Below are 13,690 nucleotides of genomic sequence, written 5' to 3' on the forward strand. Positions count from 1 at the left end.
GTTCCCCACCAACTTCCCATGTTCTCACGTCTGTTGCCATGTTTTATTTAATCTTTAATATATTTTAATTAAAAAAAAAAAAAAAACACACACACACACAAACAGTACAACATTTGGTCTGTGGGTTTGAAATGGTTCGATATGGTCCTCTCTAGTGAAATGTCTGTCACCCTCCTCTCCCTAGGCTGTTTGTAGTTTGGGCTTTCAGACTGAAAACCAAAACTGCAAGTTCAATAAATAAGTAAAACTGGTTGCTGCCCCACTTCAGTCAAGCTAACCTGACTGAAAGAAGGAAGAGGAGAGTAAAAAAAAGGCCACAGGAAAGAGGCTAGAAAGGGGGACAGGAGGGAGGGCACTCCTTGTGTTTCGGGCCCCAGAGGCAAGGACCCACTAATAACCCTGGTCCACTCTGGAAGCCTCTGGTTAGAGGAAGGAAAGGATTAGGCAGCTCAGCTTGGGCCCCCAGGCAGAGGAGGGACCCTGGAATAATGAGAGCAGGGTCTTTGGCAGAATGAGACCCACAAAGGGAATGGTAAGGCACAGGCTGTCTTGGGACCCCCTAGTCTGACTACAGTGAGGAATGGAGGCTGTTCCCCAGCTCTGAACTGAAGCCCAGGGGTTGGGGAAGGTGGGCTCTGCCTATAACAGGCCATGAGCCATCCCCCTCACACAGGAGGGTCAGGAATTTGGTTGAAAGGCATCTGGGTGACCAGCAAGAAGGGCAATAGAGGGAGGTCTGAAGGGAAAGGGACAACCTCCCACCCCCAGATTTTGGTGATATCTCGACCTACTCCCCAAGAGACATCTCCCCTTGGGGAAGGGAGGGCGGTTTCTTGGCTTTATGAAATCCAGCAGGGCCAATAAGGGAGCCAGGCTCAGTCATTTTTTCTGTGGTTATTGTTAAGGATGGGGTGACCGTTGGCTAGATGATGGCTCTTTGTTCCCCCACTGGTGATGGCCTCGTCGCCCTCAGAGCTTTCCGTCTCTTCCCGATCACTGCGCTCATCTTCTACCAGCTACAGAAGAAAGGGGGGCAAAGATTGGAAACTCCTCTACCTTCCCTTAGGGTCCTACCTGATGTTCAAACTGGGGAATACAGTTAATGTGAAAGAGGCCTAAGCTCCAGTGCTCAGGTAGTAGGGAGGCCTTCCTCTTACTAGGAACAAAGAACTCACGGGGGTACAGAGAAACCCACACTTACTTAGCAAAGAAGCCCCCAAAATGGAGAGATCCTCACCTTTCCAGTTACAAATTTGTGGGCCATGCGAAGGATGAGGTAGGCCCAGAAGATATGCAGCACTTGCAGTACACCCATCATGGAGTTGAAGAAATAATATCCAAAAAAGGCAGGATACAGCTGCAGAGGGTACACTATTGTGCAGTGCATGATCCTGCAGGGCAGAGAATTGAAAACTGGGAAGAGGGGGGCTGGGGAAGATGAGGGCACACAGTCTGGGGCAAGGGGGACAGAAGACCAAGCAGGGGGGGGGGGCCAGAGAGACCCATCTCCGAAGCAGGCAGCACCCCTGAGCTCCCACTCACCAGAAGGGCAAGATGACCAGTCGAGTGATGATGAAGACAATGGCGAAGACAATGAAGATAGTGTTGCACGTGTTTTTCCATCCAGCGTAGTTAAACATCTTGGCTGACTGCACAGACACCCCCAGCCCCCTGTAGCCGTCATCAAGAGCCCATCTCCCCCTCCGACATACATACGTAATGTGGCTGTGTATGTCTATCATATGTCCATATAATATGTACAGATAAGACCAGGATATTGGAATTGACCCCTTACCCCAACCCAACATCCCTAAAGGAGGCAAAAGGGGCAGGGGAGGTTTAAGATGCAGGGGAAGAGTTATCTGGCCTGGGGTCTTGGGTTAGGGGAGTCCAGGGGAATCCTGACCTCCAGCAGGTAGTCAGAGGAGTCATGGAGAGCCATGATGAGTGTCCCGGCCCGGATGTAGTTGGCAAACCAGGAGAAGCTGATGAGTATGATGGTGGCCACATGGTGGATCACCTGTTCCTTGAAATCCTAAGGAGGACAGAGGTCATGAGAGGAGAACTTTTCTTTGTTCTCCAATCCCACAGTTCCCTCTTTCCTTCTTCCAGATATCTTCCAACCCTTGCCCCTTCTGCCCTACCTTCTAAAGTAGGGATTCCTAAACTTGGGTCCATGAACCCCAAGGTGAGGGAGTCGTGGTGTGGAAAAAATTCACATCTATCTCAATAAACTTGGTTTCCTTTGTAATTCTATCTCATTTTATTCATCTAAAAACATCTGGAGAAGGGGTTCCTAAGTTTCAACAGACTGCCAAAGGGCCCATGACACTAAAGAGGTTAAGCCTAAAATAAAAGGAAGGTCCAAGATCTCACATGGCTGTTTCCTTTCAAATTTAGCACAACCGATAAGACAACTTAGAGCTTCTAGCAGTAAACGGGAGGATCTTGTACCTTGTACTGGGAATCCCCAAACCATTCCTCTGCAAGTTGGACCTACCTTTCGTTTCACATCAGAAGCAATACTGAAGAGTAGGGACCAGTAGAAGGAGAGTTCTATCATGTAATACCAGTATTGGGAAGGGATGGTAGACTAGGAGAAAGGAAGGAAAACTGAGGCTCACCAAAGTACCGATGCTTTCCTAAAGCCTCACCCAGCCACTCACACTATGCTGCATTCACTGATTCTAGAGTAATACAATTTACCCCAAGGCGTCTCCCCCAGAACTTCAGATTTCTCTTCTCAGCAGCTCCCAAGGATGTTACAGATTCCCTCCATCTCAAGTTTCAATCCCACCCCACCAAAAACTTTTCTGCCTCTTGCCCCTGATGAGGATCTGTAGTCACCCATCTCGTACCTGGATGGGATAACCTTTCCATACTTCTTTCATGTCATAGAACCAAGGTTTCTGGGAAAAGATAGTGGCAAGTCAGAGAAACTGAAATACTGAAGGGGGAAGCAAGTCTTACGAGTCAGTCTCCACCTGCCAACTCCTCCAACTCCTCCCTCACACCCTCAACTCACATCCACGATGACAGCCATGCCGGCAATGAAGGCAACGAGATAAAAGGTGAATCTCCAACTGAAAGAAGAAGCAAAGGCGCTCAGTGGGACAGCACTGGGGAGCTGACCCTGGGCTCCCCATCTACCCTCAGGACCCTTCACCTCCTCGATCAAGACACAACTCCATTTCATCCTCTCCCACACCCAGCCACTCTCTAATCCCTTCGCCCCCCGCCGGGTGCCCCTGGCTCCCTTGCCACCTGGCCTCCCGGAACTTCTTGAGCAGACTGGGGCGGTCCTGATTTCGGCGTCTCCGGAACCATCGCTCCACCTGACGGCTAGAGAGACCGCTCTGCCGGGACAAGAGCTCCACCTCTGCCTGAGAGGTTTGGGAAGAGACAGAAAACTTGGCAGTGACTGCTTCCACAGAGAATACGGCTGACGGCTGATCCCCTCAGAACCGGTCTCTCTGACGCTGCCTCCCTAATTCCCTTCCCCAATCCCCTAACCCTCCTTTGCCTTCTTTTTTTCTGCATCCTCCCCTTTGGCTAGAGCACTAGATTTCAGCCACAAACCTCGCCCCAAAATGAATGCCTTCATTCTCTAGCACTGATAGGCCCTAGGAGCATCATTTTAGAGCTGGGCAGGAGGAAAAAGCTCAGTGATATCTAATCCTCTCATTTTAGATGAAACAGGTCAAAAGGGGTTAAATGCTTGGCCAGAAGTCACCCAAGAAGCAAAGAGCAGAGCCAGTGAGCCAAGATCTCTCAGCTGCAAAGCCAGAACTCTCCGTTTTCCTCCTGCCTCACCAATTACTTCCCTCGGGCGCTCACCTCCCTCCCTCCCTCCCCTGATAGGATCTGGCATCCAATGGGTCAGGTGTGCCTGGGAGGGGCTGCTGCAGGCCTTGAGTCTCTCCTCCTCAGTACCTGTTTGGGGTGTTTGCCACTGGTAGAGTAGAAGTTCTCCAGAGTTGGGTTGGGGGATGCTCGAAGTCGGGTCTTCTCCTTCACATTTAGGAGGGCAGCCAGCGGGGTAGCCACATAACTGGGAAAGGCATCTGGTTAAGAAGAGGGACTGTCCTTTTCAAGGACCCCCTCTGACATCTGAGATGGGGGAGGGAGAAGAGACTAGGAGCCTAGAACCTTCTCTAAGGCCTCAGTTTCCCCAGTTCAGGGCTAGAGAAAGGTTTCCTGGCACCCCCTCTGGCCTCCTTTGTTTCCCACAGCTCTGGACAAAGCAGCTTGTGTCCACCAGTGGCCTGGGGGAGGGGAAGAAACAAATGGCTATTCAAAGAATGGCCTGGGGGAGCTATACCCTCAGGCAGACAATGCCGCCTTCATGGGGAGGACAAAGTGGGGACACCCTGGCAAAAAGCAGGAGCAGGACACCAAGGCCTGACCACCAATGACTGCCAGCTGAAAGACCATCAGAGAGAGCAGATGGGAAAGGCAGGCGGAAGGGCAAGATGCTCACATCTCGAAGAAGTATCTGATAATAAGGAAGAGCAGAGCCAGGGGCAGAGTGATGTAAAGGTCAGAAGCCTTGGCGTAGATGCGCCCATCGCGGTCCTCCAGGTCAGCCCAGGTCAGGTTCACAGGTAGCCACAATCGCTCCCACCAGAAGTAATCATAGAGGGTCTGCAGCATCCTAGAGAGCCCAAGAGAGCGGGGAGAAGGCATCAGGAAGAGGGGCTACCAGGGATGGTAGCTCATCCTAAGGGAACCACGACAAGGCTCACGGAGTGAATGTTTGAGTTGGAAGGGCAGAGATCACTCGTCACCCCATAGTGTGCAGAAGTCTTACTTCTCTGGGCACCTGTAAATATGAACTCAGGGTCCGGACTTCCCTTCTGGCCCTAGGATGGAGGAACACAGCTCTGGTTTGCTTCAATCCACTTAGTAATGATTAAGCTTCCAGCAGCTGCTAACACCAACTAAAGGCAGAACAACCTTCCCCCTGCCTCTCCTTCCATTTTGCCCACTCCTAAACTGACCCTACCCCAGAGGCCCCTCTGAGGGCAAGCGAGAGAGACTTCCAGATCGAGGGGAAATTTCCCTCTTCCCCACAGTCCACTAATGGAGGACACAACAAAGATCTAGAAGAAGCAACCAGAGAGAGTGGTGACTGATTAAACAGAAGAGGAGACAATAGGTGAAGAAACCGTAGCTAAGAGTTAACCTATGAGACTCTGGGCCATTCAAGGAGTCTCACAGGTTGACTCAGTTCTTCAAGGTCCCAGGTCCGTGGGGGAAGGGAGGAAGCAGAGCAGTGGCAGGTCCCAAAGTTTAGCAGGATTAAGAACTACATCGTGTTAGAACTTGTCCAGGAAGAATACCATGCTGGGGGCAGGGAGCTTGGGAAATCTCAGGGAAACGTTGCTATATTGATATTGGGAACTAGGACTCTCACTGCCACCACCTCCTAGAGGGATGAAAGGGAGAATGGGGCTGTAATGACTGGAGAAAAGAAGGGGCAAGGTGATCTGGAAACAAAATGGAAAAGGCTGGCTTTAGGGTAAAACCTAACAATCCCACAAGAACCTAAGAAAGCAAGTAAATAAGACGGCCCTATCGAATTACTATAGTGATGATGGAGCAGAGATGATGAGACCAGATTTCCAGGCTCTCCATCCCTGTTTTTATTCCATTTTCAAGAGAGATCACTGACAAAGAATTGTGGTCACCCCCAGAACTCCCAGAATGTTTGAATGTTTTGGCAAGAGAAAAATGGCCTCTTCCTCCTCGTGAGGACTTTGGGGAGACTTTACTGTGCTCTAGAAAGGGAGTGATGTGATGGCAGAAGACTTAAGTCCTCAGATCACAACATAACTTTTGTCTATCATCCTCTTCCTCCCTTCTCCCCCACCCCCTTCCGAGATCTTTCGAAATCCCAACTCTTGTCAGTCATGGGCAAATACTCCCAGCACAAGGACTTTACCCTCTTGTATTCACCACTTCCCCTCCTTGAACACTGCCCTCAGAAAGAGTCAGAGATCAGTCACAAAAACTAAAGAAACTTAGGGCCTCCCCCCCCCACTTATTTCTCCACCTAAACTAAGACCTTTCACCCCCTTTCTCGGAGGGATTAAATGATTTGAAAGTGAAATGAAATCTTTTTAAATGAGAGCAATAAAATTATCTACAGTGAAATCTCCCACTCAACCTTATCTCTCCCTTTTCCCCAAACAAAAGCAATGTGGGAGGTAAAGAGTCCAACCGAAAAGAAGGAAGAGATAAGGTAGGAGGTTTACTAATAATTCTGCCTTAAGGTGAAGAGTGGGGACTAGAGTTCCAACTGGGACGTGTCCAAACCCCACAACTACTCTCCCTCTTTTCTTTTCCTGTCTGCCCACCCAAAATCAGCCTACCAAATGGGCTCATACTGGGGCAAAGTTGATCTCTTGAAATATAAATCCTATCAGGTCTCAGAACTAGGTTCTGGTTGTCCTTTCACACAATAAGAGGTGAGAAGCATGGGCAGCAGAGTATTTCCCGCAAATCCTTCGAGATTTCTGTGAGAATTAAGTGCTTAGAGATCTTGGCAAAAGTCCTGAAGACTGTGGTAGGAAAGCATCTCTTTGCCTTTGCCTTTTTGACTCCAGAAGCCCAGGTACATCTTGTTCCTGGATGGGGTTGGGGTCAGGAGGGAGGGTTTCAGGGAGCGGGATGTCACCAAGGACTAGAAGTAACCAATTCAACCATAAGGCCTCCCCTCCCCTCCCCTTCTCCCAGGATCAAGGTAAAGTGGATGTTTCGCAATGATTGGAATAATGAAAAATAATGGCGTTCTCTGCTAGGTTTCAGGCTCTCTCTAACCACAGCCCTCCCAAACCGCCTTTGCCTACTCTCCTCTGCCTCCATTAGCAGCAGCTCCCTTAATCCCTAGGCCCGCCATGCAGGACAGAGAGAAGCACAGCAGGGAAACAAACCAGGTACATGGAACAGACCTGCACAGCTTTGCTCTTAAGTTCTGCTTCCTGTAAAGCTTTCTGACTCCTGCCCCCTTCTCCAGTGGGCTTCTTCGGACCCACGAGCCAGTGAGAAAGAACAAAACTGAGAGCCCAGAGCCAGGAAACTCACAGAGAGAACATTTGCTCCCTCCACTATCAGCGTAGTTCCCGCTCTTCAGAGTGGGTCCTGGACTTGCACACTTCCCCTCACCTTACTCAACACAACCCTTTCCACTCCCAGGATCACCCCCTAAACACAAAGAAACAGACACACACAGACACAAAGAGCAGTTCTCCCTCCTCTGGAAACACAGACACCACTTTCTGAGGCAAAGGCTGGAAAACTGCCAGGACAGCAGAGATTTCCTAGGCATTCAGTTACAAGGAACTTGAGCTGGGAGCTGCCCAGCCCATCCCTTACCTCTTCTCATTCTAACTCTAACCTTCCTCACAACTCTTTTTGTTTGGGGGGGAGGGTGGGTCAGAGAGCTGGGCTGAGGATAGAAGCTTATGGGTCAAAGAGAGACCAGTTATAATTTCAGCCTCCTGTAATCTTTTGCAGGGTAACTATAAAATCTGGGACTAGAAAAACTTTGGAAGCTCTCAGAAACTTTATTTTCAAGTTAAAAGGCAACCTCTGGGGAAACAGGGGAAAATGGTGGAAGAGGAAAGATGAAGGCAGGAGAGCCAAATTCAGGCAATTCAGTAAACACTCTACCTTTCTTCCTCACTCCCAACCCCCCAAAATTAGGTCAGTGTTGGGACATAGAAAAAGCAAGAAGAAAAGGGCCCTCAGGTCTTATTTAAGGTCACCTGACCCGAAGCCCAGCTGGGTCCCCTCGGAGGAATCCAGCACCCAAACACAACAGGCACGGGATGAGTAAAGCAGATAAAATTTCTAACCCTGAGGGCAGGGAATGGTGGACAAGTAAAAAAGCCAAAGGATTAAGGTAAGAAAAAAGAATGGGAAAACAAAGAAGAGGGGAAAAGGAATCTTTTTTTCTAGACTTCTAGAAGAAAGTAAACAAATTGCACTGGCAAAGGGAGTAGAAGAAGAAAAAACGAAGCTCTCTTTGGAAGAAGACTTCTCATTCTGAGACAGCAAAGTCTAAAGGATTCGATTAAAAGACAGACCAGGGACATAGTTACACATACAAAACAACAAACACAAGGAAATATATGCTCAGACACAGTAAAATATAAAGTCACTGAAGCTTCTTATGCACCGACATGCCCACCCAGTTTGTGACAGCTCCCTAATGGAACCCGGAGAGGCATCCCCTGTCAAAGCCCTTCTAACTTGATACTCTGAAGGGAAAAGGTCCACAGAGAGTAGCCGGGTTCCATAGAACCTCCGAGACCAGTGTGCTTTGTCTAGAACTTTCAGACAACAAAGTTAGGGCTCTCGAGCCAACAAGGAACAAACAACTCAAGCTAAAACTTAGAGGTTGGTCTGAAGAAGGGCTAAGAACCCAGGAATAAAAGAAACCCCCAGTTGGGCCAGTTACTTTAGCCAAACACCTGCAATTAAGCCGCCTGTCAATTTGCCTTTCCCACTTCTGTAATTAGCAGCCTGTAATAGAGAGAACCAGCTCAACCAGCATCACCCCCCCCACCCCCGGCCGGCCGGCCCAGCCCGCACACATACACACCCCATAACGGTGCAGGAGTGGCAGGCCCAGAGGAACCAGGGCAGCCTTTCTTAACCCCTCCTTCCCGTTTCCCGTTAAGCAGATGTGGCCGCTAGTCTCTCCGAGGTGGTCTCGCCACGCCGCCCTTTTCCTTCTATGCTGGCACATGGGGTGACACGCAGGCCGGCCCCACTGCAGCCGGGAGGGCACCCTGCGGCTCAGGATTCTTTGGCTGCCTCTTTAGCCTCACCTCCAGGATCGAGGGCCAGGCCCGCACCCTTTCGTGGTCCTGGGCGAGGCTTCCCTCCCGGACCTGTTGCCCGGCGGGAGAAATCGCCAAGCCTGGCGCGAAAGGGGCTGGAGGGAAGGCAGAGCCCCGCGCTGGCTAAGGGGCACGTACGCGGGCCCCGCCTCGGTGGGGCCCGGAGCCGGGGGCCCCGGCCAGGCCCGGCTCAGGCCTCGTCCCTCCCCTGGCCGTCCCTTCCCTCCCCCCCAAGCTCCGGCCGCCATGAGCAGAGCAGGCGGAGGCCTGGGAGGCAGCGGCCGCTCCGGTCCCGGCACTGCTCCCCCCTCCCCGGAGCCCGGCAGTTCGGGCGCCTCCTCTGCTCCCCAGCCCCGGGGGCCGGGCGGGCCGCCAGCGGGTAACCCCGGGGGCCGGGGCCGCGCCAGCCACGAGGCAGGGCGCCCCTCGGTCCGGACCAACCTCTCCCGGACCCCCCGTCGGACTTCTTCCTCTTGCCCCCCGTGCGCCCTCTCCGCGGGGCCCCCGGAGCCTGCAGGCGAGTGCAGACTTACTTGGCAGCGTCCGCGGTGGCCGGGCTGTCCTCTGCTCTCACCTCCTCCGTCCGCCCTTCTTCCCCCACCCCCTGACTCCACAGGGCTCGGCTGCTCTCCTCTCCTCCCCCTTCCGCCTGCCGCCTGCCCGCTCGCTCCCTCCTCCCGCCGCCGGCGGAGTCCGAATCCCAGCCCAAGTCTAGAAAGAGTGGAGTCCAGCGCGTCCGCCGGAGCCAAGGCGGGAGCCTACGGGGCGCCGGGGGAGTGGGAGGGAGAGATTGGGCTGGGCCGGGTCGGGCGAGGGCGGGGGCGGGGGCGGGGGTCTGCTGCAAACCTTAGCAATCAATGGCCGAGCCACGGATCGAACTCCCACCCACCCTCACCAGAGCCGGGCTGCCGAGGTAGGGGCCCTTCTGAGTGGTCAGAAAACAGATTTCGTCCCTCGAGCTTCCTGCCTGTCCCACCCCACCCCCTCGTTCCCACTTAAGCCCCTCAGGTAGAAACGGGATCTTGCTCTTAGAAAAGTGCTTTTATCACTTGAATTCAAAGACATCCGATGCTAGTGAGTGGCTTCCCTAAGCAGAGAGGGAAGTTGTCAAGGTCATTGGAGTTTCTGATCACAAAGATCGGTCTAAGTTGGCTCCGGAGCATTCGGAATCTCCCTGTGCCCCAGGGGCAAGTTGAACCCTACCAAGATCCTGTCCGGAGCCAACTTAGACCGAATCATAAAAATGGGAGGTAATGATAATACCCTGCCCCATTCACCTCCACCGTTGTAACAACAGACACAGATTCGCGGTTACATAGTTTCAGCCCAATTGCCTCAAGCTCCAATTCTTTCTACTGGTCATTTCCGCACGTTTCCTATCTGGTCTTCCATGGAGAACTTGCGGAGAAAGAGTAGGTGTTAGCTGATGCTTCTTCATACTTTAATGTTGGGGTGCCTGGGTCTCAATGCACCCCTGGGGAAGGGGCAAATGAACATGCTTGAGAGTCTTCTCTAAAGATCCAGGCTAACAAAATGTTTGTGGCAGCTCTTTTTGTTGTAGCTAGAAACTGGAAGACGAATGGATGTCCATCAATTGGAGAATGGTTGGGTAAATTGTGGTATATGAAGGTTATGGAATATTATTGCTCTGTAAGAAATGAGCAGCAGGAGGAATACAGAGAGGCCTGGAGAGACTTAAATCAACTGATGCTGAGTGAAATGAGCAGAACCAGAAGATCACTGTACACTTCAACAACAATACTGTATGAGGATGTATTCTGATGGAAGTGGAAATCTTCAACATAAAGAAAAACCAACTCACTTCCAGTTGATCAATGATGGACAGAGGTAGCTACACCCAGAGAAGGAACACTGGGAAGTGAATGTAAATTGTTAGCACTACTGTCTATCTACCCAGGTTACTCGTACCTTCGGAATCTAATGCTTATTGTGCAACAAGAAAATGATATTCACACACATGTATTGTACCTAGACTATATTGTAACACATGTAAAATGTATGGGATTGCCTGTCATGGGGGGAGGGAATAGAGGGGAGCGATAATTTGGAAAAATTAATACAAGGGATAATATTATATATATATATATATATATATATATATATATATATATATATATATATATATATATATAATATAAAATAAAATAAAATAAAGATCCAGGCTAAGTTAATATCATTCAGCTCTATTACCTCCTGTCTGACATTCTTTCCACTTTCCAGAGAATGTGACTAACAGGTCTGAGGCTTACATGTAGAGAGAAAGGCGAGGGAGGCGAACAAGTTTCCCATCAATTAAGTTATTAACCTTTGTGCAGAGGTATCTGGCCTCTAGCTTGAACCTTCATATTCCAACCTTTAGCCTCTAAAACCGAGCTTCCCCGACGCCCTTCTTTCCTCTACTTCCCCAGCTCTACCATCTATTTCCTACCTACTTCTTGGCAGACCTTGTTCATAGACATCTTAGGCCAAGTCCAGCGGCCTTTTAATAAATCAACATTTTCCCAAACCTCTTTCCAATTTTAATTCTCCTAGTTTCCCCTTCTTTGTTGTGCTCACATAACCTGGATTTTTCTGGGATAATCACAAGAAAGATTTAAAAAGAGAACTAATAAGTTTTGGCAAAAAGGGATATGCACTTTCAGACCACACACCTCAATTTTTGGGTCTGAAACAAACACCATTGTTTATATACCCTACTCGTTCCACTCTCTCCTACATGGCCAGCTCTTGATTTCACTTTCTATGTTGTTTTCTAGCCTGCTCTTCATATTTTCCCAATTTCCCCATTTTTCTAGCTTTTCTATTTTATTCTATTTATTTCTATTTACTCTAAAATGCTTTTCTAGCATTTTATCCCACTCCAGAATAGGTTTTCTCTAACCCCCAAGAACCTTCTTCCCTCCCAGTCTTTATCTAGCTGTAGTGCTGAGTTTTTCCTCCTCCCTCATCCCCACCGTCAACTCCCTGTTCCAGGAGCAGAGAGCCCCTTTTCTAGCACCCTGCTCTCCTAAACCTCTTTCCCTACTCTATTCTCTCTCCTTCTCCACACTACCCCCAGGGAGATCTGCCTTTGATTGTTCCAAGCCCTCTTGGGATCCAGCTCCCTCTACTGTTCAAGCCTGCTAGGTTCTCCTTTTGCCTTGCATTCATTCTCACCAGGAAAAGCTGGCTCCCAGCATACCCTTCCAGTTCCTCTACCCTTCCACTTTTCCATTTTCATAGTTACTTTTCTCTTGCCCCTCATCCTTCCTTCCAACCCATGGAGGGGTTGACCACGCAGTCTGGCACGAGTTATTCGTTTTTCCCTGTGGTAGCTGTTACTTCCAGATCTCTATTCAGTCCCTGCCCTGATCCTTTTAGCCACAGTTCAAGGAAAGGAAGATACCAAAAACTTTTCTGGGGGGTGGGGCGGGTGTACGTTCTGAGGCAGAACTGCTCAGAAGGAGAGTTCAGCTAGGGCCTGAAAAATAAAGATAATGATTATAACCCCTTGCTGCCTGTCAAGGAGAGAAGCAGGAGACTGTCCCTGAGGAGAAGAAACTAAGCTCTCATCTGGCATGAGAGTGATATTAGCTTTGTCATTATTCCTATGGTCTTATCCCAACAAAGTGCCCTGGCAATCCGAACCTCACTGCTGTTCTCACTCATACCCTCACCCGGGCACTTGCTGAGCTGGTATGGCCACACCCACAGTGCCCCTGTGACAAGTAGTGTGACTCACTTCCTTTGCACAGGCCTACTGAAGTGTCAGGGAGGTGGAGGTGCCTGTGGCTACCACAGTGCCTTTAGCTCCTAGGCCTTCGGGTACGGGCAGACTGCCAGGATAATCAGAGAGTTAGGATACTGTAAATGTTTTTTTCAGGTCAGGCAAACAAAACCCAACATAAAAGGGACAATGGGAAAGAGAAACAATGGTTAGTAAGTACTTCAGAATTGGAATACAGACTGAAATAGTTTGGAGGGAAAAATCAATGAGGCCCCCTGACACAGAGGTTACTGGGTAGGAGAGGTACAAAGCCTGAAAGGTCAGTGATGAAAGGAGTAAGGATGAGAAAGAAACAAACCCAATGTCTTGGTAGCAAGAGATTAGACCAAATCATTTTTTTTTCCTCTTATGCCTAAAGTAAGCTGTCCTGTTCTCCTATTCAAACTGGCTAATTAGGAGACTCATGGAACAGGAAGGGAAGAAAGTAAGGATCCTTATCCCACTGTAATTTTTGTTTGAACTCCCACCAGCTTAATGGAAGAAAGGGACTGTGTTTAAGGAAAGAGAAGCACAAGCTTCTTCAGTAACCATTTCTACTATTTCCTGGAATCCAGGGGGACAGTCCAAAGGGAAAGGTGAAGTGAAGGGACCCATAGTAGGGAAATTTACCATAGGGATATGGGAGGAAGAGAACTTTCTGACTAGATTTCTCTTCTTCCATGTAAAAAGCATGAGATCTTTCCACATCCCAAATGCTTGATTCCTCCTACTCTAAAAAATCACTTTGTGTTTATTTTTTATATTTTAATATACTTAAATAAGTATTTTGTTTGTATTTTATATACTTGTATAGTATTTTATCTATTATTTGTACATTTATATATACTTATATATTTATATTATATTTTATATAGTTGTATAATTATATTATTTTATATAATTGTATGAGTATATTATTTTAATATTTTATATATTTATATAAGTATATTATATTTTATATATTTGTATAAGTATATGATTTTATACATTTATATAAGTATAATTTTTATATTTTATACACATATACAAGTGTATTATTTTTATATTTTATATAAATACATAAGTAGATTATTTT

General features: G+C 48.8%; 1 protein-coding gene across 3 annotated transcripts; it reads right to left on the reverse strand.

Moving 5' to 3' along the window:
* Positions 1-41: 41 nt before the first annotated feature.
* Positions 42-9,611, reverse strand: CERS2 (ceramide synthase 2). 3 transcript variants are annotated; one of them, XM_074263439.1, is made up of 11 exons: positions 9,383-9,611; positions 4,481-4,654; positions 3,934-4,051; positions 3,265-3,383; positions 3,026-3,083; positions 2,859-2,909; positions 2,501-2,593; positions 1,907-2,035; positions 1,543-1,649; positions 1,238-1,391; positions 42-1,016 (listed from the first exon to the last, which is right to left on the reverse strand). In XM_074263439.1, the coding sequence occupies exons 2-11, from the start codon at positions 4,651-4,653 to the stop codon at positions 876-878; spliced, it is 1,143 nt and encodes a 380-aa protein (XP_074119540.1). In that variant the 5' UTR covers position 4,654; positions 9,383-9,611; the 3' UTR covers positions 42-875. The 3 variants fall into 3 exon arrangements, with proteins under 3 accessions (XP_074119540.1, XP_074119539.1, XP_074119538.1); XM_074263438.1 differs by having other exon boundaries at positions 9,291-9,389; XM_074263437.1 differs by lacking the exon at positions 9,383-9,611 and adding an exon at positions 8,609-8,900.
* Positions 9,612-13,690: the final 4,079 nt, after the last annotated feature.

Source organism: Sminthopsis crassicaudata, chromosome 4 (assembly GCF_048593235.1).
Source record: "Sminthopsis crassicaudata isolate SCR6 chromosome 4, ASM4859323v1, whole genome shotgun sequence".
In the NCBI taxonomy this organism is placed as follows: Eukaryota; Metazoa; Chordata; class Mammalia; order Dasyuromorphia; family Dasyuridae; genus Sminthopsis; species Sminthopsis crassicaudata.